We start from the raw sequence: 27,857 nt of genomic DNA, 5'->3' as shown, positions 1-27,857 counted from the left end.
GCCTGACCTTCCTCACACCTGCTTCTTCCTCACCAGCAAACTGTCCCACAGAGCGACACACGTGTGTGATCGCTCATGCTGGCCTTATACATGCCTCCAACTAACAGCCCCTTTCTCACTTTGCCTCCTCCATTAAGCTGTCCCATTGTTTTCTTTGCACTGCTGCTGTTCCTTGGGTGCCTCCATCAAGCAGGCTCTGGGACAGCCCTTTTAAGTGCATGTCTCATTTAAAACCTTTCCCACCAGCTTCATGCACAGATCTTAGGAGACTGTTTTGGGAAAGAGGATTCAGTTGCTTGCAAGTCAGCGGGGAGCTGAGGAGGTGCTGTCATGCTTCAGAGCCCATTCGCACTTTGTGACTGTGTGTATTGCTCTCCAGTGGGACTGTGTGCCTCTGGGCAAGGGATAGTCCCGGAGGCCGGGTTTGTGGTGCTCCAGGACCTTCCATGGTAGAAGGGGGTCAGTCTCTTTCCTCTGTTTCAGGGAGGCTTCAGTCAGCTTTGCTGGCTTTTTCCTCTACTAACACATGCATGCCCAAAGGTGTCTCTGGTGGCAGGGGAAATGCTTCTGGAAGAATCTTAGCCCAGTAGCTTGTGTGTGACTCAGCTACAGGTACTTTGTGAAGAACCCATCTCCAAGCTGAAGGGCTCTAGCAGGTTGGGGCATGGAAAACTTGGCAGTGGCAGACTTTACCCTCTCTCTCTCCATTGTAAGCCATAGATTACATCCCTAAAGCTAGCCACCAAGGTCTATCCTTTTATTAGGACACACCCTTCACCTAAGGATAACCACCAAGGTCCATGTATCAAAGTCCTGAAGTCCATCAATCAAAGGCTACTTTAATGTCTCATCAAAACATACCATTGCATCCCAGCCCATTCTGACACAGACCTCCCCTTTTTCTTCTCGAAAAGTCACACCCATAAGGTCATTTACTGCTGTTTTCTGCTTAAGTCAGAAATCAGTCACTGTACTTTTCTTCCCCACTTAATAAAGGAAATAGCATTAATGAAAGGAAATATATGAAAATAGGTGTTTGGATCTGGCTTGTGCCTCATCCTTTGGGGGTGGGGAGGGAGCACCGTGCTGTGTGCAGTACCATTCACAGGTGTTATCTCCAGTCCTAGGGAGGCCCCTTGACTCATTGGTCTGTCCTGCAAAGTAGTTGTGAGGTAGGCAAACCCTCTGGACTGAAGTGCCTCCTTGAGTAATTGCTGAGACCCCAGAAGCTATTTTCTTAGCTGATGTCCTCTTGTCCCTGCCTCCAGGCCAGGCCCCTGCTCTTGGCCTTTGGGGACACTGCCTATGCCAGCACTTCTTAGAGGGGGAAGAGGATTGTAGCACCTTCCTTCCTCTAGTCATGAGCCTGGAAATCCTTCTGACTTGAAGAAAGAAGAGATAATGCTGTGGCCCCAGTTGCTCATTCCATCCCATTCGCCAGCGGCTTTGTCTTTTGGATGTGGTGCACTCCTGGGTGCAAATGGGTTCTCACAGCTGGGAAAACAGAGAGGACCCAGAGGTACCTGGGCTCTTGCGTGCTGTGAGCTCAGGAGCACCTCAGCCTAACCTCCTTGAGGTCTGGCTTCCTCACAGAGGCCTCCCAGGTGTACCTGTACGGTGACATCCCTGGTGTCTGTTCAGGACTGCCAGCTGCTAGTCAGGAGGTAATAAGACAGCTGGAGGTCCTGGGAGAGTGTCATTGAGACCTCCCATGCCTGTGTGGCTTTCTGTGTTGCTTTGACTTGTGGGGCCCGTCGGCAAGGCCTGCTGCTACATAGCATACCAACTCCACACGGTCGTTCTCTCACGTTCACTGGCCTGTAGAACCAGAGGCTTCATTGCACTGTGGCTGTGTGCCGTTGCAGGAAGAAGCTGCTGTGCCCTTGTCCTTCTCCAAGGTCCTTGTCTCTCCTGTTGTTAGACAGTGAAGAGGTTAGTGCAGGAGCAAGCAGGGTGTGTATATGTCTGTGTTGAGCATGAGAAACTCAAAGGCTTGTATGATGACAGTGATAGCCAGGAGCCAGTTATAAGGGAAGTGGAGAGCCTTCCAAGGCCAGCGAGTGTCCATCCCGAGTTGGTGGCCATTTATAGCTGGACCATTTTTCTTTTCTTGGAAGGTCCCAATCAGTGTAAGAGGATTTGTAAACTCTCTCTTTCTCTCCTTCCAGTGGGTGTATAACATTCTTGACAAGAAGGCTGAAGCTGACCGGATTGTTTTTGAGAACCCAGACCCTTCTGATGGCTTTGTCCTCATCCCAGACCTCAAGTGGAACCAGCAGCAGGTAAGGACCAGGTGCTAGAGCACTCGGGCCTCGTAAGCTGGCGGTGCCAGGCTGCTGGCCTGCCTCTGTGGGCCCTGCTCCCTTACAGCTCTGAGTACTGTGATCCAGCAAGGAGTGGCCTGAGCTCCTCCAGCTGACAGTGCATAGCTGTCACGGACAACCACACGCTTGCTTCCGTGGGTCAGCCTAAAGCCTCTTCGGACTCTGCTCTTAGCCAGAAGGCTTCCTGGGGTGATGTTTGCCTCCATGGCTATAGGCAAAGTCCTGTGTCCCCTCGGGCAGCCCCGCACTTGGAAGTTCTAGGTTAAAGCTTAACTGCTCATGGGAAGTAGGTGTGGACAGGAAGGACCGCCTCCAGAGACTCTTAAAGAGTGAAATGCTTGTGACTGCAGGCGGATTCCAGCCTGGGGATCTCGGAGAGCCCTATTTTATTCAGTACCTCAGCTCCTTGACTTGTGACAACAGTGAACGTCACTGCTCCTTTTAGAAGCTGTCAGCATCACCAGCTGGAAGATAGGTCATATCTGAGCTTCTGATTCTTGTACTGGGGTGAGGGTCAAGGGAAGGATCAAGGTGAGATGGAGAAACTGCAGCTTTGAGGAGCCTTCCTGGCACTTGCTCACCACCACTCCTGGAAACATTGCTCTTCCTTTCTTCACGGTCTCTTTCTGCCGAGGATCAACTGTAAGGTGCCAAGCATATTAGGCAAGAGCTCTCTCTAGCCATGAGCTGCCTCTCTAGCTTAGAAGGGTGTATTTATTACCCCACACTGGTGGCCCTGAGTGTATTCATTTGTTCTTCCTTTCATCCATTCAACAAGAATGTACTAAGTGTCCAATGTTGCTACAGGTTCTACCTTCCCAGGTCACGCTCCCCCAACTCCTTGCTTTGTTTTGTTGCCACGGAGCCTTGCTGTGTAGCCTGGCTAACCTCAATCTTGTGATTCCCAGCCCTCCTGAGATGTGTGCCTCCCGTACCCGATTTCCTCAGTTCTATCAAGAGATCGTCTATATGTTCTTTCATGATTCACTTTTTTGTTGTTGTTGGTGCCCATAGTTAAAATAGATCTAATACAAAGGCTGCGTAGGAAGAAGTGGGTTCCCTCTCTTCACATTCCTCAGATCCCCTTCTTCAGAAACCACTACTGTTACCTCATCTTCGCTTCCAGAAGGAATCCTTATATATTGTGGATATAAACATTTATGCATGAACACACAGTACATTTTCAGTTCACACGGCTTAAGCTCTTTGGCCCTCTCAGACCAGGAATCTACCCTTCAAGTCCCTGGGGGTTAAAGTAAAGCTAAGAACTCCTGCCATTCCCAGAAAACATACCTTGATTTTTTTTTTTCTCCCCAGAGTGACTGATAAGCCACCTCACGGAGTATCGGTCTCAAGAGTCACTTGTATTTATCTAGAGTTTCATCTCGGTTCTCTCTGCCAGGAGAATCTTTGGATGCCTGCAGAAATCCTTTCCTCATGTCTAATATCAGAGAATGGTTCCTTCTTCTCTCACCCAACCTGCGGGCTGACAGCGGCAGGCTCCACGCCTCATTCCATGCCAGTGGAGCAGGAGATACTATTTAGTGTGGTGTTTGGGATTTGTTCACCGACAGTTAAAACATGCTTTTACTATTCTGAGTGTCCTGTGATAGTGACACATCCTACAGCCAAAACATGTGCTCAAAATCAATACCTCCTACCTATTTCCTGGTTTCCCTTTGGACTAAGTAAGCACATGACCTGGGCACAAGACGAGAAGGGAGAATCCAGGTAGGATTTGTCATGAAAGAAAGGCCTGGTGGGCACAGCTCACACAGCAGCTTTGGGGCACAGCCCAGGTTCCTGTAACAATGGTGGGAAGAACAACTACCACCAAAAGAATGCCATACTTGGACACCATCGATCATAGGGATGCTCTCATTCCCAGTTCTTATGTTAGGGCTCTTGGGGATTTGGCTGGACGATTCATGGTCCCCAAATTATCTCCTTGAGTAATCTAGCAGGTCAGATCTCAGGACTAGGGGCTGCTGTATTGTGTCTGGATTTGGCTCCGAAGCCTGGCACATGGGTGTGATAACCAAGCAAGGCCAAGGTTTGGGGAGCAGGGAGGGTGTGGGAGGGGTTTCCGGGCGAGAGAGACATTTCATTTGCTCTCTGGCACAAGATCTTGTTGACACTGGTTCTTTGCTCTGTTTTGACCTCCCGGTTTTTAGCCAAGCTCCATTTACAGGAAGAACTGCAGGAAAGGTCTTCTGTGAGCCACTGAGATAGGAAAAGAGAAAAATAGCTGACAGGCCCCTGGGACGCTTCCTCTGTGTGTCCCCCACAGTCCTGCATACATTGAGCTGCCACCCTCTCTGAACCTTCACTCTCACAGTTCTCTCCAGATCCAGATCCCCTGCCTTCCCTCGGAAGACTTTCTGGTCACCCGGCTACCTGGACTCTTTCCTCTTGCGTGCTGATCACTGCGTGTCATGGGGAAGTCGCTCAGTAGTAGAGATTGCAATAGGCATGCAGAAGACCCTGGGTTCTGTCATACCAAAGAAACAAAAAGCTGCCATGCTTTTATGCAACATTTATTTCATACAGGAGAACGACATGCACTTAAGTGAAGTTGTAAATTCTTCAGGACAAAGACTTTTGTGCTTGGCTTTCAGAACTTGCCCGTCTCTTCCTGTCAACTCCTTAGTTTATGTAAACATTCCCAGATGGAAATTTTTGTTTTATAGTTTTTCTTCCTTTCTCAATTTCTTTTTTGAAAGGGTCTTGCTGTATAGCCCAGAGAGACTTTGAACCCTCAGTCCTTCTGCTTGAGTGCTGGGATTACAGGCGTGTACCACCACACCTAGTTCCAAAGAATACACAGAAATCTTGTTCTTCAGCTATCCCTTGACATCCAGGGCAGACATACCTCGGGTACCCGCTCATTGGCTCTGCTGTAGGGTCTTCTGGATTGGCCTTGGGGGGTAGGAGTGCCCTGGCTGGTAGCCTCCTTGCTAAAACTAGCATTGTCTTGTTTTGTCCTGTGGTCTCTGCACAGCTTGATGACCTGTATTTGATCGCCATCTGCCATCGCCGGGGTATCAGATCACTTCGAGATCTCACTCCAGAGCATCTGCCACTACTGAGGAACATTCTCCGGGAAGGACAAGTGAGTTGTTTCACAATGCTTGTTTCACAAGCCTACACTTGTAGCGCATTCCAGTGTGTCCCCCTGGGTCTTCTTCCTTACACTTCTCAGTCTACCTGGAGTTCAATCATGAATGCGACTAGAAGTCATAGGTTAATTCATAGACAGTCCTGCCCACCACTCCAGCTCTCTTTGCACCTACCCTTCCTTGCCCTCAGACCTGCCCTTCATCTGTAGGTCCCTCTACCCCACAGGCTTGTGTCCCTCCCACCCCAGATTTGTCTTGTTCGTGACAACCACCACGTGCCAGATGAGTTCCTTGGATATTGGTCACATGACTTTGACTTGTGTCTATACACATACCTTCTCACCTAGACTGAAGGCTGGCCAAATTCTGTAGCACCCAATGTTCTGGAGGTACTTTCTGTCTGGGACATTATGGGATGGGGAAAGGAGCCATCGGAGCAAGAGAGAGAGAGAGAGTGGAAGGAGAGTGACTAGCAGCTTTGGTCTGTGATCCTGGCCTTGCTATTTGAATCTTGTCTCAGGGCCCTTGAACAGCTTACTTTCAGACCTCAGGATCTGGCTGGGATTCCTTTTGAAGCCACCACTGCACACAGTGAACCTCAGCCTTTTTTCTTGACTATGTAAAAACCATCTGTCCTGCCAGGGGCCAACAGTTACAAGTTGCCCAGCCAGGAAGTACTCCTCCCCTACCACAGTGCCTCACATCCCCCTGGGCCCTAACTGCCTTCTCCACTTGGTGCCTTTCTAGCCTCTTCCTTTATGGAGCCACTAGTTTCTCAGGTAGGCACCCTCAATGGCACAGAGTGGTGTTCTCTCAGGGAAGACCCTGCCCCAACAGTTTGGCAGGCTCTGCTTATCCCACCAAGCAACACACGCCCAGGTCACCCTGCTGCTGTGATTCTCTATTGGTAGCACCAAAGACAGAGTATGATTTGGGGCTACATTCTGAGCCCACAGAGGCCTGAGCAAGGTGGATGGGAAAAAGGAACCAGCGCCAACTTGAGTGCTTTCTTCTTCTGCAAGGAGCCCTGCGGAAGTCTCAGCCCTTCAAGTCACTCCCAGCATCTTTTCCATTTACCAAGTTCCTAGCTCACCACCTCCACACAGCCTCCTGCCTACTTCACACATGATCAGGTGCTACAGGTCTGCAGTCTTGGGACTCTGGGCCAACTTAGGAGCTGAGACAGGGACTCCCAAAGGAAGAAGCCCATGTTTCCTGAGGCTTGGAGTGATGAGGCTCATGTCCATTTAGGAATGGCTCAGTTTGGCTGTGTCTCCCTATTTTCAAATATCTTAGAAGACCAAGATCTATGGGGGTGAGGGGGCAGAGAGCTGGACTGTTTTGTAGCCATCCCAGGGCAACTGTAGCAAGGATGTGATGGGGTTGGGGAGGTCAGTGACTGGGGTGCTTGCTCCCTGGCAACATGATCTCCTTATCACTGTCTTTCCTTACCAGGAAGCCATCCTGAAGCGCTACCAGGTGACAGGAGACCGTCTGCGAGTGTACCTACACTACCTGCCCTCTTACTATCACCTGCACGTGCATTTCACAGCTCTGGGCTTCGAGGCTCCGGGCTCAGGGGTGGAGCGGGCACACCTGCTGGCTCAAGTGATCGAGAACCTGGAGTGTGACCCCAAGCACTATCAACAGCGCACTCTTACTTTTGCCCTCAGGACCGATGACCCCCTGCTTCAGCTCCTGCAGAAGGCCCAGCAAGAGAGGAACTAGTGGGTCGGGCCTGGGGTAGTGTGGGCTGGGTTTTTATCTCTAAGGGATTTCCCTAAAATGCATTTTGTAGTTTCTCGGCCTTTCAGCAAAGGTCAAGTGTAAGATGTTTTTTTGTACTGGTTTATTCCTCACATGAGAATAAAGAACTTTCTGATTGGTGAGGACTGATGGTGTAGCCCAGTAGGGTGGAGATGTGGGGGAAGGGGAGTTGGCAGAACTGGTAGGGACCTCTTGGGAAAGGTGAGAAGTTTCAGAGTGTGGTCACAGCTGGTGAGTCACAGCTTCCTGGAAGGTTCGAGGACTTCCTCCATCTCCTTAGGCTTTCTGAACCTATTGATTCCCTTGTCCCAAGTCTGCCCTGCTCCCTGCACACTCCTTCCAAATCTACTGCCGTGTTCCTCTCTCCCCAACCCTCCTTTTGGACAAGTTCACTCCCACTCTTAAAACCAAATTCAAAACCTTTCCGGAAATAGTCTGAAGAGGCTTTAGCTGCCACTTCCGCCTTTGCTCCCCAGTAACGAGGTTACACCCTGTGTGTGTGTCGAGGTTGTTGATAAGTTGAGGGGGGCTGGGGATAGATGCCTGGAATTGGTAACATTTTCCTGAGAATCAGATGATGCAACCCCCCAAAGCCTGCCTTTGCCTCTGTTATTTGGTCATCAGAACCCTGGCCTTGGGTTTGCTATCTAGGCAGAAAGACAAAACAAACTCATAAGGGGCAGCCAGAAATTTCAAAACACTATCGGGGCAAAATGATCTGGTTGCAGTGGAGGGACTGGGGACCATCTGATCAGCCTTTCACTTCACAGAATCTCAAGGCTACAGACTTCAGGGTATCAAGGGCTGATGATCAGCCATGGAGCTGGCAGGAGCCTACCTCAGAAAGGGTGACGTCTGCCACTCTTCACCAGAACAGGGCCACACGTAGCACCATGAGATCACTCTCCAGCACAATGGACAATTGTATCCTCCTGCCAGAGCAGAACTAGTGTTTACTGTTGGGCAGGGGAAGGCTAAAGATATTGTGCCCTGTTCTGCAAGCTCTCTTCTGAGATGCAGGATGTTGGGCTCTGAAGTGACCAGGAGAAAGACATGAGGGAGACAGATGGCTGTGACCCTGTATCCCCTGGCCTGAGAACTAAGAGCTTTGATTCAGTCCTCAACTATTATATTTGCAAGCATGGCCCTCAGTGGGAGCCCTGATCCTGTCACTTGCTCCAGGCTCACAGTGCCTATGGTGGCAAGCACTTGGACCTTGGTGCCCCTGAGAGATTCCCTGTCTTTTTAAAAAGCACAGAATTGGAGTGGAAGGTCAGAACCTGAGACCACTCTAGCCTCCAGCAAGTCCAAATGAGGCATGATAAAGCTGCGCTTGTCCTAACCCAGCCTTCTCTGCAATTCAAACACCCCAGCATTGAGGTATGTATATACCCAGCCACCACATGGACTTTTTCTGGTGGTAACCAAAGCAGGTGTGTGTGTGTATGTTACAAGTGTTGGCCAGATCTGTTCATGGCTGCCATAAAAACTAGTGGTTTCCTGAACAGGAAGCAAAAGCTCTCCTGGGCAGGGTTATGTGCCCGTGCTGAGGGTTTGTGGAGAGAAGGCTGACAGATCTTTTAGAGCTGCATACAGCTTGCAGGGCAGATTGCTGGGTCTTACTTGCTCCTTTTCCAGGTACCAGGGTCGAAAAGTGACCTCTTCTTTGAAAGCAAATGGCACTGAATGTGCCCTGGATCCTGGGGAGGTGGGGCAGGAGGCACTGTGGGTGGGAGATAACACTGCTGAGGTGCCAGATAGGCCTCTGCAGAACACAACCCCTCTACCATATCGCATGCTCCTTGTTCCCCATGCCAACTGTGCTGCCTATGAGTTCAGGCTTGCACACAGGCTGACTTTTGTGTTACACACTATAATCTCACTATGTCTGGCTTGGGTGGGGTGAGTGATGGCTGGATGTACAATCTACAGGGAAAGAACAGTCTGCTTATTCATGTAGACAGGTTAGCGAGGCCATAGGGTCATAGTTGCAAGGGTAGTAATTAAGCCTGGAAAGGCCAGGTATTCCTCCTCCCTAAGGCATAGGCCTGTGCTCTGGATAACCTTCTGCCTCTCTACTCTCATTAACCAATCCTATCTTCCTTTTGGCTTATTCTGCAAGGAGATAGATGCCTCTCTGGGATTGTGACATATACCTTATTTACCTGCTATCACAGAGAGGTCACTTCCAGGCCTTGCTGCTTAAGTTTTCTTATACGTGGAAGAACCAGCCTCTGCCTAAGGTCTGGCAAGGGTCCCTTCAGAGTCAGCCAGTTTTCTTCACTGTCCTTCAACGATGAAGACAGCTTTCCCCCTAGACCCCAGTACCCCATCCCCATTCCGAGCCCCTAATGTCTCATCTCACTGAGATTTCTGCCCAGCGGCCTGACTGCAGTCTGATGATAAGATCCTGACAATACTCTTTATGTCTTTGTGGGGTACCCTCACTGACAGACTCTCTCCTATGTGACTTGTCTGGGTCTTCACATACTTGGCCTCTTTTGTTCTTGCTCTATCTATTGGCTTGTTGCCTTTCCTTTTGGACTGAGAGGACCACGAAGGTAAGAACATCTTATCATTCTAGCTTCTCAACACTGGGTTCTGGCTGGCTAACACAGAGTTTTAAGGCAAAGCAACATTGGGACCGTTTACATTTGTATCACAAATCACTTCTTGGAGCATTCACTCTCTATTTTACAGATAAACAGATGCTCGGTGCCTCATTACAGGGTGAATGTCAGCCCCAGGAAGCTGAAACTTCTGCCCTAGGGCCTGTGGAACTATGCACACTAAATGTGTAGGACACAGGCATGGAACTGGGCCTGCGTTCCAACCCAGGCAGAGGTCACTCTGCCTCAGTGTTTCCTCTTACTGTCACTGCAGAGCACAGTGTCCTGTCTGTCTCCTGGGACGAGCTTCCTGAGCAGAGTGCATTGTGCTCGGCCCTCCCTGAGCAACTGCAAATGCCAGCCCTGCTCTGGCAATGAGATCCTCCCATGCATGCTGGGGCAATGGCAGATACCACCCTTCCCAGATAAATTAGGGACACCTTCATAAATGGCTTTTAGCCTCTAGGGCCTGGCTGGAGATGAGAAGCAAAAGGACACATGGCTGCTGGGGTTCCTCAGCTTTGCTGGGTACTCCACAGCCCTCTCGGGGAGCAAAGCTGTTGGCACAAAGCCAAGAGAAAGAATATATTCAAGCTCCCTTTTGCATGTCTCTGTTGAATAAAGAGCTCTAAGATGAGAAACAATTTGAAAATATTTCTCTTGTGATAGTCCCTTATCCAGAACACTTGAATAGTCTTTACCTTGGTGTGCCTGCCATATTGATTACAGGACACACCAGCCCCAGGCCCAAACTCTGGATGTTCAAGTATCGCAGGGGGTATAATATTATCAATACAAATCCTTTATGCAGTCACCTCTAGATTACTTACAATGTGCAATGTAAATACTTGTTACTCTGCTTTATTAGGCAGTGTCAAGAAAAAAAACCTGTAATTAAAATATTTTTCATATATACCTTTAAAATTTTGTATTTACTATAGATGGGTGTCTTTCCTGCATGTATGTCTGTGTACCATGTATGTGCAGTGACCATAGAGGCCAATAGGGATATCAACTCCCCTGGAACCGTAGTTACATAGAGTTGTGAGCCACCGTGTGAACGTCAGGCATTGAACCGGGAGTCCTCAACTGTCCTTCAACAGTGAGTGTTCTTAATTGCTGAGCCATCTTTCTAGCCCAAAATATCTATATCTGAATCTGTCATTCGATACTAATACTGTAACACAATAATACTATAACACTATAGATTTCCCTTTTGACAGCCCAAAGGATTGAACCCCCATGGCTGCATGCCTGCTAGGCAAGTAGTCTGCCACTGAGTTACATTCCAGCGTTCTTCCTCGAGAGAGAATTGAGGAGCGAGGAAGAGGGCAGGTCTTAATAATTTATCCTCACTAGTAACTCTTTGCCTCTCCAGTGCTGGGATTACAAATGTGTGGCACCATATTCCACAGGTCCCTGTGGAACATGAGTTCCCTGGATTAAAAAACTACCAACTGGGCTCTCTCTCCAACTAATGGGTGATGAATGTTCTGTTCCTCCAGTTTGTTCCTCTAGTCTGTTTGTCTTTGGGAGGCAAAGTAGTCTGATGGCTCCAGCATAAAACCGCACCATAAACAAGTCTACACTGGAGCAACTTCTATTCTGTTTGTAAAATAAGGATGAGAACCATGCTTACTCCAGAGGGGTCTGTGGGGATTTGCTAAGGGGCTGGGGAGATGGCTCAGTGCGTTAGGAGTCCTGGCTGCCCTTCCAGAGGACCTCAGTTTGATTCCCAGCACCCACATGGCAGCTCACAGTATCTGTAACTCCAGTTCCAGGGGATCACATGCCCTCTTCTGACTTCCACACACAGGCCCCAGGCACTTACATGGTACACAGACATATGTGCAGGCAAAACATCTATACACATAATTTAAAAAAAAAAAGATTTTTAAGCATAGTACTATTACTTAGTAAATTTTAGCTATTTTTCTGCCATGAGAGGGATCTAAAAGGAAAGAATTGGGGACTAGATACTTGCTATAGCCTCTGTATGTTAATATTCTAACACCTCAGGGGACAGTATAAACGCACGGCCCTTGGGAAGTGATTAGATCATGACAGCAGTATCCTCAATGGTATTAAGTGTTATACCACCGTGCCCGGGTGTTTTTGAGACAGTCTCTATAAGATTGGCCTAGTACTCCCGATGATCTTCCTGCCTTGGCCTTCTGAGTACTGGCATTGTAGCCATGTTCTACTATACCCAGCTTAGATTTTAAGGGAAAAAAAAGCTACAAACTGTGGTTAGTCGATTTTGGCTGTAAAGAAAGGCAGGAGCTACATGCTTGGGATTTCTTCCAACCTAAAGGGCCTGGGAGTGCATTTTAGCTTTGGCCTCCTGGCAGGTTTTTCACTCTACAATAGAGCTGTCTCCTGCTATTGAGATCCCTGAGAACAGCTCAACGCCATGGTCCAGCCTTATAAATCTGATAAAAATAGGAGATGAAACACCATCCCGGGGTCGCTATTTTTAAAAGCGCCTGAGATGCTGGATTGGGTTTATTTCTTCCTCAAATGGCATCTTGCTGTCCCTTCCTCCAGGATGTGAACGTGGCACATGTGAGGGACAGGAGCCAGATGTCTGGGAGGAGGCATATTTGTCAGGTAGCTAGCTGCCTGGCCAGCAGGAGCCTCCTGGCCCAGATGCACCTGCCTCCTCCCACACCCCGTCTCCTCCCTCTGTTTGAGGTTCCAGTGGTTGTCCCAGGAGTCAGGTGTTTGCCACATCTACCTAGGAGAACAGGACAGGTAAAAGAGGAGGCAAAAGGATGGGGATGGAAGCGGTTTGCTTGCCAGCCGAGTAAGACTTACTGCTGTTATTCTGAAGGTTGTCTTGGCTCACCTCATCACAGCTAACCTCGGAAAGGAATAGTCCCTTAAGGCCAAAGCCCAGCTTGTTACATCCCTGACTCATGGTAAGCAACTTGTAGTGTCCTGTCAAGGGGTGCAGTGGGATTGGCAAGAACCTAGAACCCAGAAGTCTAGGATGAAAGAAGTCCTTATGTTAGAATCGCTTCCTTCTCTTCCTCAGAGATACAGGGGATTCTAAGTTGCTGGTTCAGCTTCTGTCTGTACTGTTAAGAAACTGTGTAATCTTGGTTCTCAGAAGGGTGAGGCAGGAGGATCACAAGTTCTAGGTCAGCCTGGGTTACTTAGTGGGATTTTTTTTTTCCCCTAAGGGGTGCTGGTGGAGGAAGAAGAAAGTGCAAGAGACAAGTCATAAACACATAGTAAGATAAAGTGGATGATGGGGGCTAGGATAGGCTTGACGCTGTGCTTCTGAGTGCATGCATGTTATATGTTTAAAAGGCATTTGTCTGCATGTTTATTGAGCACATATATATCATATGGTGATTTCAGGACAAGTTCCCCTCCATTGTCTCATTCAATACTAATAATGCTCTTTGAATAAGCTCAGTTATTTCCACTGATCTTTTTTTTCCCCCCCATTAAGAAAAGGAAAGCTATTTAGTGGCAGAAGCAGGATTAGGACTCAAGTCTCTAGGCTCAAAAGAAAGAAGAAAAAAAAAGCTGATTCTTAAGCTCAATTTTATGGTAGAAGGATTTTTACCTTTAGCAAGAACTTGTCTTTGTACCTAGTTTGGTGAAGACTTATCCAGGTTTGGAGGCCGGGCAACTGTTTCTTGAATCAACTTGCCAGACATATTTCAGTTGTTCTTTCTCCCCGAGCAGTTTTTCTTTTGCCTTCTTCTTTTTCCCTTGCCAAACACAGAGACATAGTCATTGTATTGTCTATTCCCAGCTTAGCTCCAGACCAGGACATGAAATGTAATAAATATTTGTTGAGTGACTAGGTGACTGTCAGGCCAAAGGTACCATTCAAATAAAACTAGGTTTTGGTGAGCTGCCAAAGAGCTTCCACCTATGCAAGGTATAATTCAGATGGAAACAGCCGGAATGGAAGAAGCTGGAGGCCACCTCTTCGTTTTGTTGTGAATTGGAGAGTCCCAACACATGAGACCTCCAGCTTCCCCTGACGATGACTTTAAACTCCGTTAAAACCCTGGGCACTTACTGTCAGTTATTCACATCTTACTTACACTTAGTCACATCCTGTGCCGCCTGTTTCTTGATGGGAGTCCAGCACAACACCCGCCACCCCTTCTCTGCAACTAGATAGCAAGCTTCCGGGGGAAGGGGGACTGGATCTAATACTTTCCTTGTAGCCCCAGGGTGCTCAAGCTAGGAACTGGGTAACACTGTGCTGACTCCTGAAATGGACAGTCCTGCAGGGTGGTTTCTGCACTGTTTGCAGTCCAGGCAATTCTAGAGCCCACGGCATCAGGGTTAAAGGCTTGAAGGGGTTTCCTCTGGAGACAGGATGCCTGGCGCCTTCAGCAAGAACGGAAACTGAGAAGTTATCCAAGGCTAAGAGAGGGTATGCAAAGGAGGAAGAGCTAAGGGAGCAGTTTGGGGCGCATAGGCCGGCCTGGGGCAGAGAAAAGGCTCGTCAATTTAGGTCACCTGACTGCCATGAGGGCATGGGAGGATATTGGAAGGATGGACTTCTATTCCTGTTCTTGAGTTTCTGTAGAGAGAAAAGGATACTTTTTTTTTTTTTAACCGCGCGGGGACAGCAAAGAAGCCTTTCTTGGTTATTGTTTCCAGGAGAGCGTGGGATCAGTGCTAGAGGCAACGTTGGGCATACTCATCTTGGAGCCATTCACAGGCAGCGCTTGCCCTGGGTTTGCCCTCACCCGATCCAGCCTCCCGCACCCCGGCCGTCTCTCTCCAGGCCAGGGAGGCCTCCAGGCCAACCCCAGTCTCCCCGCGGCCTCACACCCTCGCCCTCCTTCCTCTGCGCCCTCCCTCCCTCCTTACTCCCTCCTTTCTCTGCGTCCTCCCTCCTTCGGCGCGCCCTCCCTCCTCGATGCCCTCCCTCCCTTCTTAGCTCCCTCCTTTCTCCGCGCCCTCCCTCTCTCGGTGCGCCCTCCCTCCAGCGCGGCGTTCGCGGCTGTCGGCTTCCCGACCGTGTGCGCAAGCGTGTCCGGCCCCTTCCCCGCCCCCCGCCCCCCGCCCAAGCCCTGGCCCCCGCCTCCCCTTCAGGCGGACTTGCCCGCTCCCAGGCCGGCCCCGCTCCCGGGACAGGGACCGGGCCGAGCGGAGCCACTGCGCCAGTGCTGCCCCGCCAGTCGGGGCGCCTAACGGATCGGAGCTGCGCGCGGATTTACCTCGCCCCGCCCCGCTCCACCCGCGAGGGTGAGTACGCGGCAGCCGGGCTCTGGGGCCCCGCGGCGGAGGGCGGGGAGTGACGGGGCTGCGAGGCTGCAGCCTCCCGCCACGGCTCGGAGAGGTGGTCGGGGGGCCCCGCACGTGGACGCCACGCTGCACGGGGTTGGTGTAGGGTGGCCACAGCCCTGGGGAGCTGGGTCCCTTGCTTGGACTAGATTTTCGCGGGAAGCCTGACTTGTCTCGCTCTCTAGGAGTGAGTGAGCAGGACAATCCTCCGGAAAGTTTCTAACCCCCAACCCTGTCGCTCTTGCGTCCTAGCTGAATGGGTGACTATCACCTCTAGCATCCTCCGAAGTCAGGACGTGTGGGCTGGCTTTGCTAGAGGTGACAAGTTTTGCAGGGTCTGCCTGTGTGCTGGAGTTGCAAGGTCGCTGAGGCAAAGCCCAAAGGTGGGCTTGCCAAATTGCAGGGTGGCTGTGTCCAGGGATTAGGGGGGGTCTTTGGGCCAACTGTGCTTCAAAGTTGCCTGGGTAATGGGCAGTGAGAAGGCCTAGGATAAGACTGAGAAGTTAACCTAGAGCTGGGGCAGAACCCTTGTCTATGTCTGTTCTAGGTGCCTCTCTGAGACCCTTGCTGGCTGAGACCTATGGGCAGCCCCGAGATGCCAACGTGTCTTGTACCACTGCCATTCCTCCCAGACCGAGGGGTAGACTTTCTGGTTTATGAGTCTGATCTACTCTGTTCTCTGTCCTCTAGGCTAGATCCTCCCCCCCCCCTCCCCCCGGTCAGGCTTAAAAGGCTAGTCTGGGTTTGAATAGTACCACAGTGATAGTTGTCTCTCACAAGGGGCACACACCAATACCACAGGGCAGGGTCAGTGCTACAGATCCCACTTGGCCCCTCCAGGCCTCTCTACCCAGGGGGTTGTAAACGAATTGATATGTGTAAGTATCAGGGGTACAGAGGGAATGTTGTGAGTTTGCTAGTGAAACACCATCCATAACCTTACTTTCCCAGGCACCCCTAGAGTGCTACCTAGGAGGTGCCAGTCACTTAGGGCCTCAGAAATAACTGGACATGTTTTGTTCTGTTGGGAGTTGGTCTGCAAACATCCTTTGAGAAAACTGACACCGCTCGGCTTCCTCAAACTTATTCTGCCTCTGCCCTACTCTGAGCATCCCCTATGGCCTGTCCTGTTGCATAGGGGAAGGCATCTTTGGCTGCTTACTGAACCCTGGGCCTCACCTCCCACTCATTTCACCCTCCTCAACACATCCGATCCCCCAGCCCCACTACAGCAAGCCAGGAGTTGGGCCAGTCCCCAAAGATTTCAAGGTGATGATGGAGATAAAGAGAGGTATGCAGGCAGAAGTCATAAAAGTAAATTAGGGACTGGGGGTGTGGTTCAGTGACAGACGGAGCTGCCTACAATCCCAGTACTGGGGGGGGGGGCGGCGGGGGGGGGGGAGGACGGACAACGACACAAGGAATGCAGTTGGTAAAGTGTTTACCTGTCATAAACTCTTTAAACTTGATCTCTTAACATTGCCTAAACATATTGTGGTGGTACCTATTTATAATCCCAGCACTCTGGAAATGTTATGCCAGCATTTTGACTGTAGATCATCCAGGTCATCTTCTGTTCTATGTGGAGTTTGAGGCCAACCTGAGCTACATGAGACCCTGTCTTAATAAGCCCCTTCTGGAGTTATTCTCCAAGGTTATTCTGGGATTATATCTCTCCAAGATAGAGCACTACCTTGCTATCTAAGATGGTTAAGAGCACTGAGTGGTTTTACAGGGGACTCAGGCTCAATTCCCAAGTACCCATATAGTGACTAATTCCAGTTCCAGGGGATCTGACCCCCTCTTCTGGTTGCCACAGGCTCAGGCATGCACGTGGTGCACATAAGTACAATACACACAGGCAAGACACTGATACACTTTTTCTTTTAGAGTTGCCTGCTTAGGCTTTAAACAGAAGGGACTATTTAGCTTAAGAGTGGGTTGCTGCTCAGAGAGAGGAAGCCCCCATTCCACTAGGAGGCTCAGGGTGAGGAAGCCCCCAGTGCCTTCTAGGCTCTCTTCTGTTCCCTCTCTTGCTCCCTGCCCTGAACCAGTGACTCACCCACAAAAGCACCCTGGCCCCTCTACCCTGTCAGTTGTTTTAGTGTCATAGGATTTTGTTTTCTGGGTAAAACTAAGAATCAGTCCCTTTCTGGAATCATCAGAAATCCTGGGAAGGACCTCCTTTTTTCCCTGGGTCTGGAGGAACAGAGGTCAGTCCCACTTCTTAGCTCCATCTTGAGGCCTGGCCAGTCTGCAGTTACTCCACTGGACTGGCATCTGCCCTGGCTCTGCAGGCTACACCAGGCCTCTGTTCTCTCCTCAGAGTACCTGCCCCAAGGCTGCCCAAGGAAGTAAGAACCCTTGTTGTCCTGGTTCAAGGTTTACACCACGTTGGAGGGAGGACACCGCGACAGATAATACAAGACAATTATATTCATTGTATTAATACAGCAATTGAGAGCTGTCAGGTTCAAGACCACAGGCTTAGAGAGGGAGCATGGGGCCCTAAGAAGGTCTGGAGGCTGAACCTAGAGATTTTGAACAAGGTGGAGCTGCAGCCATTAGGAGATAGATTTGGACATCACAGGGCAGGACAAGCGAGGCTCACACTACCTGCTCCACTACCCAGTGTTGAGTTACCGATTCAACCACTTCCCTGCTAGGAACTGGTGCTGCTCAGCCTATTTCCTGTTTCTATTTCCTCTAGCCCTTAGGATCCCCCTTCTTCCTAAAGATCCTTGCCTCTCACCCCAAGATTTTAGTTTCCACAAGGAAATGGCTAGTACATGGCTGTAGTCATTAGCCTACACCTCTTTTTGTTAGCTTTTTCCAGAGAAGCTCCAAGTCATCTCTGTGTGTTCAGTCCCCCCCCCGCCCCCCGCAGGAGATGAACAGTGTTCCTCAACACCCCCATACCTTCTCCAGTCCTGAGGTATGTCTGAATAATACAGATGGAGGTAGTGGTCACACGGCCCCGAGGAGTATGAAAGCCTCAGTCAGAGCCTGGTCCGAAATCCACCCAACGGTTATGTTGGGCTGTGGTGTCCACAAGTGCAGCTCTTCCTACCTGATCCCCAGAGCTGCCATGCAGAAGGCAGAGGTGACTGTCTCCATTGTCAAGCCCTGGGACCAGCTGGAGGTGGGTCAGGGAGGAGGAGGAGGAGGATGCAGCTCAGCAAGGGTCTGAAGGGATGCTCAGTGTATGTGAGGAAGCCCAAGAGCGGTTGAAGCTTGAGGATAGCCTTTCCTGCTGGGCCCAAACGCACAATATCTCTGCTTTGGACCCAACTCTTCCTCCAGGGGTGAGTGCTACAGCTGCTATAGTGATGCCATTTGTACCCACAGTCTACCCTCTGTCCCATACCACTGAAGCACACTCTTAGAATAAAGAAGGGACGTAGGGCTGGGAATGGTGGTTCATCTATGTAATCCTAGTATTTCTGAGGTGGAGGCAGGAGGACCAGGAGTTCAAAGACTGTAGGCCAGCCTGGATTACATGAGGTGGGTTTTTTTTGGTCTTGTTTTGTTTTGTTTTTTTTGTTTGTTTTTTGTTTTTTGTTTTTTTGACTCAATTTACTAGGGCTAGCAAGATGCTTCGGTGAGAAAAGCACTTGCTACGTAAGCTTGAGGGCTAGCTGGGCAGTGGTGGCGCACACCTTTAATCCCAGCACTTGGGAGGCAGAGGCAGGTGGATTTCTGAGTTCGAGACCAGCCTGGTCTACAGAGTGAGTTCCAGGTTCCAGGGCAGTCAGGACTACACAGAGAAACCCTGTCTCAAAAAACCAAAAAAAAAAAAAAAAAAAAGTTGAGGGCCTGAGGGAGACTTGTGGGAGGCCAGACTTCATAGCCTCTGTAATCCCAGGGCTTTTATAGTGAGGTGGGAGATGGAGACTAGAGAATCAGTGGGGGCTTGAGGACCAGCTGTCTTGACATATGCTGTGTGATCAACAAAGAGTTCTTGTTTCAAACAAGGTAAAAGGCTGAGATTGTCCTGTGGTCTGCACATATACACTGTGGTATGTGTCCACAGCCACCCGTGAGAAAGCACACTATTTAACGGAAAACAGAGACGGCAGGCTGGAGAGCATTGCGGTACACTTCTCGTTACCTCTTGCAAGCCTCTTTGTAAACGAAGCCCATTTGTAAATGAAATAGACCGGGGAAGATAACAATTACTCTACCAAGGTCACTCACATCGCTCACAAAACTGTGGGGCTGAGTGTGGCTCCCAAGCCTGCACTTCTCAGCCCTGTTTTCTCCACTTCTGAGCTGGAGCTTGTCTTAACCAGTCCCATCAGATATGGGAAGACGTCAGGGTCACGGTTACTTAGTATCAAAGAGGGACTACAAATCCAGGCCTCCTTAAGCTGCCAGAACCTATGTCTAGTTGGGCTTCTCCCTTCTATGGGGCGGGCCAGGGCTCCGCTCCCTCCCTCTCTCAGTCCCAGCGGGCCCCTCCCAACCCTGCGCCTCTCCTCTTTCCCGCCGGTAATTACTTCCATCTGCCCCGCCTGCCTGCTCCCCTTTTCCTTGGAAATGCAGCCGGCTCCCACAAGGCTGAAAAGACTTTCTTGGGCAACCGTTGAGACACGTGGGGAAGGGGAGGGGCTCTATTGCTGTCTGAACCTGGGCACCCACCCAGTGTCTGGGTTTAGACAGGGTTACCTCTCCTGTCTGATGCTCCGTGATGCCTGGGCTGGGCTGACTCAGTGCCAGAGGGGTTCATCAAAGATCCCATCTTGTCCTTTTGAGGTCATCGCGCCGGCCCAGGAGGGGGCATGCTGGGCTGGGCATGCACTGATGTTGAGGATTTGTGGAATGATTGGTGACATAGACTGGAAGGGTCCTGGAGCTCTGGGAATGGGAAAATTCAGCTATAGTTACTTTGATCCCAAGCGATTGTCACAGAACCAGAGGGTGGAGATGCACATTTTCATGGAAGTGGTCTGTTCATCTCCTTGTCGAAGACTGCACCAGCTGGGTAGGGAAAGGCAGCAGCTAGGGCTTCTTCAGATGGCTACCTGCAAGTTTTAGAAGCAGGCTGTGCGATGGCCATTGAAAGTCATTGAGACACATCCGTGACCTTGACAGAAACGGGGACAGTGCCGGGGAAAGACAAAGGACTGGCAGGCATGTTCGTAGTGTGGCATGGATCTGAACACTTGTAAGGTGTCTTCCTCCTGGAAGGTTTAGGACTTCAAGCTCTAGGGTCTTGTCTGCCTTGCTCACTGTGTAGCCCTAGCTGTCTTAGAGCTCACTATATAGATCAGGCTGGCCTAGAACTCAGATCTGCTTGCCTCTGCCTCCCAAGTGGTGGGACTAAATGTACCCTCTGCTGCCCTTGGCTCTCACTGATATTTTCTTATGGCCTGAAATGATGACTAGCAAATAATTACTTGATAAACATTTCTTTGAGGAGTTAATAGAAAAATGTACTTTAGGCTTTCTAGCTTTGTTTTTACACTGCCCACCCCCATCTTGTGAAGGTCCTTGGATAATGGGGAAGGTCCTGTATTCAGATACAGGGAGACAGGAGTCCCCCAAGGAGAACATGCCACTCTAAGTCCAGGTAGTTACCCCTTTTTAGTAGCTTTCAGATCCCTGCAAAGACTACTCATAACCTCACTTTCTGCTCCTGTGTCAACTTTTTGTTATTTGCCCAAGGAAGGTGACTTGGGGGGTGAGCGCTCCGCTGGGTGGCATCTGCAGACTCGGGGCTGGAGTTCCAGCTAAACCCTTCTAAAACTGGGACAGAGGGTTTCTTAGTTGGAAAAAAAAAAGTTTGTTTGCTTTCTAAATCTCTATTCATCTCCACCAAGTTTCTCCTGTTCCTGGTAGCATGCCACATGGCTTTGTCACCTCTCAGCCTTTGCTCCCCATAGCCTTGCCACAAGGCTTGGTTATCTTTGGTAATTACCATTCTGAATTGCCTTTGTCCTTCAGGTCACCCTGAGCCAGTGTTCTAGTAAGGCTTCCCGAGTCCCTCTGCTTTCTCCAGTCTGCACACATCTCACGCTTCCAAGCTTGAGTTCAGAAGGTACCTCTGAGTACTGGCAGAGCCAAAGGCTCCTCTGAGATGCTGTGAAGCCAAGGGATTTGTGTCTCTGGGGACAGGCTGTAAGCCCTTCCTTCCTACCCTCTGCAGTCCTTGTTAGCAATATTTACACCTCCATGAAATTAACACTCCTTAATGAGATAGCACTTCAGATAATATTCAGTGCCTCCAACATAGTACTGTACAAGCGGGCTGGCCTTCTTTTATCCCAGGGGAGACGTCTACCTGCCTTTGGCCCTGGAGAAGAAGGTCATTGAGCTGTGCAGGACCTGGAGCCACTTCTGTGTCCTCTGTCCAGCCAAGTGAGCTCAGGCAGATCTTGCTTTCGATTGGCTTTCAATTAGAACACCTGCTTGTTTGTTGAGGTACAGATAGTAGTATCTGCCACACTCAAGGGATTACAGTGCAAAGTGAGATAAACATTTCTTTCCCTGGAAGAGACCTCAGAGGAAGGTATTAGTGTCTGCTTGCTGGAGGGTAAGGACTCCATATCCCCCGCCCTAGCACCTGACTGGTACCTCGGAACTGCTCCATAATACTTCCTTTTACAAATGATGGAGAAGAGGAACCAACAGGTCTCTTTTCTTGTTCAAGGTCAAAGGCAGGAAGGGACCGTGCAGGGGCCTAGCCTCAAGTGTGCCTCTGATTTTCTCACTCCTGAACCCCCTCCCTGCCACACACACACACACCCCTTGCTTTTCTTCAGCCCATCCACTTTACATGCTCCCAGTTGTTGAGGCTAATCTCTTCTGATGCATGGCGGGCCCCTAAGACTTGGTGAGGTAAAATGAAGTGTCTGGAAGTGCCCAGTGTGTTGCACTAGTCTGAACTGGCTGTGTTAGTTTGAGAGGGCAAGGGCTGAAGGCCTTGGGGAAGAAGGTGTGTTGACGGAATGTGGGGACTAGCCTTCTAAACATTTTGGTCTCTTCTCTCTAGATTAATTGCTACTTCTTCTGGGCCCCCTTTTGCCCACTTCTCTTTTATCTCTTTCAGCTCTCCAGAGCTCCCAGTCCTACAAGTCTGGTCCCAGAGGCATAGAAAGAGAGGGAGAGGGAAAGGGGGAGAAAGAGCAAGAGAAAGCGAGAGAGTACTAGTTAGAGCAGAGAGGTTTCTGCCTAGCCCCCTTCCAGGGAGCATACCTTTTGTTCTTGGGAATGGTAATGGTAATGGTGTGTGTGTGTGTGTGTGTGTGTGTGTGTGTGTGTGTGTGTGTGTGTAGAACCTGGGATGCACTTGTGTGGATCTGTACTCCTTGCCTAGAGCCTGGCACTATGTTGGCTGCTCCTGGCCTAGTGTTGGCTTCTTTGTTGTCTTTGGGACCTTGGCTTTGCACTGGGGCTTTGTGCTCTCTTAGAGACCAGCTGGTTCCTTGCTGTGGTCCAACGCAGTGGTGACTGATCCCCGGCCACCCATTCAGCTGCCCAGGGCCCTGGGGCCAGTGTTTGTCCCCTGTCTTCCCAAATGGAGGCGTGTAGGGGCTTCCTGCCCAGAGCTTCAACCCTGCCAAGGCGGAGGGAATGGGGAACAGCTGCCTTGGCTGATTCTGGCTCCGTATGGATTTGGTTTGACAACAAAGCTCCCTCTGTGTGTTCTCAGGCCCCTTATGTAACTAGGGTGGGGGCAGGGGAGGTACAGGAGGAAATGTAGTTGGAGACACCAGGAAGGGGCTTGGGAGAGAGGGGAGCTGGTGAGACCACTAAGGAGAAGAGTGAGTGAGGCGGAAGAGTGGAGGTTTTGACTCTGCCTCTGCCCATTTCCTGCCTCCAGAGGTGGGTAGGGCATGAGTTTCAGGCCTAGCACCCTGTCTTTCCATGTTGTCTTCCTCCTCTTGAGCCCTTCCCACCAGCTAAGAAAGGGCTGTAGGACCAACCTGTTTGGGAGTGAGGCCAGGTAGGGTCCTAGAAGTTGGTCTGTGACCCCACCCTTTAACTGAACAGATGCCATAGAACTGGGTAGTGGTGGCTCATGCCTTTAATACCAGCACTCAGGAGGCAGAGGCAGGGGAATCTCAGTAAGTATGAGGTCATCTTGACCTACAGACCTCAAGTTCAAGGACAGCCAGAGCAACACACAGAAACCATGTCTTGAAAAACAAACAAGAAAGAATAAAATAAAATAAAGTGGTTCATTTTCTTCCCTTGCATTGAGCTTCTGTTCCCTTGTCCTAGACCAGCCCTTGTCCTTGTCCAGAACCTTGGACTCCTTCCTTCTGCAGTGATTAGGAGGCAGCTTTCCCCTGCACCCTGCCAGGACAAGAGGTGTCCAAGCTGGCCACCTTTCTACTCCTCTCAGCCTGCAGGTTAGCACCATCTGTGGCCCTGTCCCCTGCAGCACCCAGTTCTCTTCTCTACATCACTGTCTAAGCAGCTGTCCAAATCGAGAGGGAAGAAAATATCCTTTCAGGAGCAGACTAACAGGCTCACAAGGCCTGAGAGCTGAGCTGGCTAGAGCCAGGTGTGTCCTGGAGTAGGGGGTGGGGACCAAACGCTGGGACCCGGTCACTTAATGAACACTAAAGAGACCTGGAGAAGATGTGGTGTCTCTGGCCTCTCTTGTCTTACAGGGAGCCTGCACCTCCAAGGGGATTCTGTTCTCTGTGCCTCAGTTTCTTAGTTTTTCTGGTGCCTGTTGTTTATTCTCTCTCTTTTAAAAAGATTTTACTGCACTTGGAAAAGTGTTGCAAGAGCCATGCATATTGAATTTGTAGGAAAGTATGGTTCCTAAAAGGGTCGGGAGGAGGACTACTAGCCAAGGTACCAGTTATCCTGAGTCGGGGTTCATGGTCTAATAGATAGGGATTTGGGTATGTATCTTTACCCATGGCTGTGTTGGAGTTTACATGGAGTTTCTACCCAGAGGTACTCCATAGGACGATACTCGAGTCTGCTGCTCCACGGGGGAGTAGGTGTGTGGTATAGCCCAGACATGCTGAAAGAACATGGACTCTTGTCCTCAATCCCCAAGCACTGACTGGCTAGGGTCTTAGGCTTTCACTGCCTCCTTCCAGGCCTGGGTGCTGGGATGATCCTGGGAATGCTGAAGTCTCAGGCTCGAGCCTGTATGAGCACGGTGGGTAGGGAGAGGCTAGGAGGCAAATGGGGAGGACCTAGCAGACCTAGGGCTTTCTAGGTTTGGTGCTCAGTGAGCTGAGAGGTCAGTTCCTCATATAGATTAGGCACAGATACAGGGCTGAACAATCCTGGAGGATGGTATTGTGAGTGCAGGCTGTGAGTGTCATGCCACTCCATTGGACTATATGCATAGACTTCTGCCCTGTATCTTCCTTCTGTTTCTGTTCCTGTGGCCTCTTTGGTAAGTTCCTTCACACTGCTTTTGAAGATGACAGTAATCTTTCCTCTTAGAAGCTGGGTTTGCAAACACAGAAGTGGATGCTCACAGTCAGCTAATGGATGGATCACAGGGCTCCCAATGGAGGAGCTAGAGAAAGTACCCAAGGAGCTAAAGGGAACTACAACCCTATAGGTGGAACAACATTATGAACTAACCAGTACCCCGGAGTTCTTGACTCTAGCTGCATATGTATCAAAAGATGGCCTAGTCGGCCATCACTGAAAAGAGAGGCCCATTGGACACGCAAACTTTATATGCCCCAGTACAGGGGAACGCCAGGGCCAAAAAGGGGGAGTGGGTGGGTAGGGGATTGGGGGTGGGTGGGTATGGGGGACTTTTGGTATAGCATTGGAAATGTAAATGAGCTAAATACCTAATAAAAAATGGAAAAAAAAATTAAAAAAAAAAAGAAGCTGGGTTTGGAAGGCCAGAAGCCACAGGATCAGGGATTCCCTTTATCCAACTTTCAGAGGTCCCCAGAGAGCAGATGATGTAGCCACTCCCTGCTCCTCGAAGCTCCAGGCTCTCTGGCATATAGCTCCAGGGACCTTCAACCAAACAAATAAACAGCAGGAGCCAGAGCTGAAATTGACGAAACCAGAGAGCAAATACAGCAACCAAGGAATGGAGGAAGAGAGTGCACTGGCCTCCGGGGCCCAGCAGACCTCAGAAACTGTACGTGGCTGTGGAGTGAGTAGGGCAGGGGAAGGAATGGGAGCTGTGTTTGTGAGCACTTGTGTGTATGTAGGAGGCCACTGTGCTGCTGTGTGCGTTCTTAGTAACGGCCAGTATGCACTGAGAGGTATGTGTAAGTTAGGGCTGTGGAAGGCTTAAGTGTAGGTGTTACGGAGCAAAGCGAGTTTGACTAAGGGAGGGGCCACCCACGTCCCTTCGTTCTGTGATATAATGTAACTGTAGGTGCTCGGATAGTAATTTCTACCCTCCCCTCAAGGGGTTACATGGGCAAGAGATGGCCCCGGGTAGGCTCTGAAAACCTGAACACAAGCCAGCCTGTTGACCCAGAGGGTCTGTGGCTCGGGGACTTTAAAGCCTGGACTTTTCTGCAGCACGCAGAACACCTGCCTCTCCCTTCTCCTCCCTTCCTCTTCCCTTCCCCTCCCCTTGCTATCTCTGTGTGTGTGTGTGTGTGTGTGTGTGTGTGTGTGTGTGTGTGTGTGCACCCATGCGTCTGACTAGCTCCTCTATCTCCTACTGCTTCAGACTGCCCAGACAGTGCCTCTTTCTAATCTCTCCCTAGTCTGGAGACAGGCTGATATAGTAAGGGGAGGCCTGGCCTTGCCTTCCTCCCTCTTCACATCTGTCACTCCAGGAAGCCCTTTGCTCCCACACCACCACCCACTCTTCTACAGCCCAGCCTTTCATACCTGCTTATACCTTTAATCATGGGCTCTTCAGAGGAATACAGAAAGAGTCTCCCTATGAATACCTAGAGACTTCCTTGCTACTGTGGGCCATTGGTCCACTAGGGAGTACGGATCTGCAGAAATGACAGGGATTTGGGGAGAGGAGGGCTTCTGATATCAAAAGCTACCCCCCCCCCGGAGGGGGGGGGGACTCCCAGATAACAGCTGGCAGCCAGCAGCAGGTGTGGAGCCCAGGGAGGACCTTTGGACTACACATTTCCTTACCTTGTCCCTGCTTAGAGAAGTAGGGAACATAGATAATTCCCAGTTTACAAAGCTTTGATTTAAGGTAGAAGAAAAAGTTATAATGACATTTGAAGACTTACAATGATTTAAAAAAAACTTTTCTAATATATAAAGGCAATACACACTGAGTAGAAACTGTATTTAGGGTTTTGAGTTTTGCCCTTTACCAGGCCAGTAATGCAGGATGACTGTCTTGTGATGCTGGCATGGGGCAGGCACTGGAACCCTTTCCAGCCACAAAGTCGCAGAGTGAACGTTGATGCCCTCCCCACAGTAGATTGGGTTGTCAAGATAGGGTGCTTAGCATATAGATCATGGATATTAAGTGCATTTTCGAGCTGCAGTATTTTCAGCTCATGAGGCTTTTTTAAGGATATAAAAAAGTCCATTGTAGGCCTCTGTCTGAGCAAAAGAGGGCCATTCTCTTCAGAAGGAACACTACTCTGGAAGAGGCTGCCTAGAGGGTGGTACTGTCTGGAGGGCTGGTGCCTGTACCACCTCGGCTAAGAGGGTCTGCCTAAGGTCTAGCTGGCTGGCTGCATCAGGTGGAACCAGCCCAGAGCCTGGGCACTGACTGTCATCACTTGTCAGAGATATTGCTCTTGGAAAGAGACGAAAGAGTAGGTGACCTTCCTCCCTCGTGTGCCTATGAATTGTCCAGATTTGGCTGTGTTCTCAGGTGTGGGTGTGAATGTGGTCCTGGGGTTGTGATCTTGGGCAGGAGACAACAGACACTCACCATCCATACATACAAATGAAAAAGCAGGGGCTCCTGAAATGGATTAAGCATTATGTGAAGTTCCTCGGGGCTGCACAGTTGCTCCAGGCATCTTTTAAAATGTCACTCAGTGGTGTCACTCCTTTACCAATACCCCACTGTGACTTTTTATGACATCTAAGCAACCCCATGTTCCTTGGGTGGCCTGTGCAGGGTCTGAGATCTCCTGGTACCCATGGCATCCTTGATACCACATTTGGCTATCTCTGACCATCTTTACATCTGAGAAATTTGGGTCTTCATATTTTTCTCAGTCCATAACCCCCTGTCTTGGTCCTGTGTAGATCTCAGGTTAAAACCAGATTCTTTGAGAGAGGGCCCTAACTAGACTGCAGAGGACCCCCCAGTTCCTCTCTGCACCACTGCTCTGGGTCAGTGGCTTTGCATATGAGGCACTGTTACTTACCTTCATTATTTCTCTATGTGTCATATGTCTGTCTCTACTTAAGTATAAACTCTTCTTATATGGGCCTGCTCTTGGTGGTACCTAAGACAGTTCTGTGGGTGTAGGAGGCTGTGGTACAAATTGGCTTTTTGTTTCTGCTCTGTGCCCAACCTTTTTGTTTGTTTGTTGAGACAGGGTTCTCTCTATGGCTCTGGCTGTCCTGGGACTCACTCTATAAACCATGCTGGGTTTTTTTTTTTTTTAAAGATTTATTTATTTATTATATGTAAGTACACTGTAGCTGTCTTCAGACACTCCAGAAGAGGGCATCAGATTTCGTTACGGATGGTTGTGAGCCACCATGTGGTTGCTGGGATTTGAACTCAGGACCTTTGGAAGAGCAGTCAGCGTTCTTAACCACTGAGCTATCTCGCCAGCCCCCATGCTGGTTTTTTTTTTTTTAAACTCAGATATCCTCCTGCCTCTGCCTCCAAGTGCTGGGATTAAAGGTGCCACTCATTACCTCTGGGG

At 49.9% G+C, this 27,857-nt stretch overlaps 2 protein-coding genes and 2 long non-coding RNA genes across 6 annotated transcripts in view; 3 read left to right on the top strand and 1 right to left on the bottom strand.

Moving 5' to 3' along the window:
* Dcps (decapping enzyme, scavenger) overlaps positions 1-7,329 on the top strand; it is a 51,574-nt gene extending 44,245 nt beyond the window's left edge. Inside the window, exons 4-6 of the mRNA NM_027030.2 lie at positions 2,169-2,282; positions 5,326-5,436; positions 6,899-7,329. Coding sequence (NP_081306.1) covers positions 2,169-2,282; positions 5,326-5,436; positions 6,899-7,171 — 498 coding nt within the window. The 3' untranslated portion in view covers positions 7,172-7,329. The remainder of the gene's footprint in view (positions 1-2,168; positions 2,283-5,325; positions 5,437-6,898) is intronic.
* Positions 821-15,015, bottom strand: 4930581F22Rik (RIKEN cDNA 4930581F22 gene). Its single transcript, NR_029475.1, has 6 exons — positions 14,903-15,015; positions 13,397-14,374; positions 8,049-8,142; positions 2,906-2,964; positions 2,722-2,788; positions 821-1,911 (listed from the first exon to the last, which is right to left on the bottom strand). It is a non-coding gene; the product is annotated as an RIKEN cDNA 4930581F22 gene (long non-coding RNA).
* On the top strand, positions 12,199-14,543 carry LOC115487216. Its single transcript, XR_003948311.1, has 3 exons — positions 12,199-12,573; positions 12,653-12,740; positions 14,455-14,543. It is a non-coding gene; the product is annotated as an uncharacterized LOC115487216 (long non-coding RNA).
* Positions 14,879-27,857, top strand: part of St3gal4 (ST3 beta-galactoside alpha-2,3-sialyltransferase 4) — a 70,289-nt gene continuing 57,310 nt past the window's right edge. Inside the window, exons 1-2 of one of the 3 annotated variants that reach the window (XM_006510108.2) lie at positions 14,968-15,045; positions 15,632-15,724. In XM_006510108.2, coding sequence (XP_006510171.1) covers positions 15,665-15,724 — 60 coding nt within the window. In that variant the 5' untranslated portion in view covers positions 14,968-15,045; positions 15,632-15,664. Of the gene's footprint in view, positions 15,046-15,631; positions 15,725-25,043; positions 25,169-27,857 lie in introns of those variants that run through there. The other 2 variants (NM_009178.4, XM_006510109.4) reach the window with 2 other exon arrangements.

The sequence above is a fragment of the Mus musculus genome, chromosome 9 (genome assembly GCF_000001635.26).
Source record: "Mus musculus strain C57BL/6J chromosome 9, GRCm38.p6 C57BL/6J".
Lineage (NCBI taxonomy): Eukaryota > Metazoa > Chordata > Mammalia > Rodentia > Muridae > Mus > Mus musculus.
Note: the sequence above shows the minus strand (reverse complement) of the source record. Positions and strands in the feature narration are given on the sequence as shown.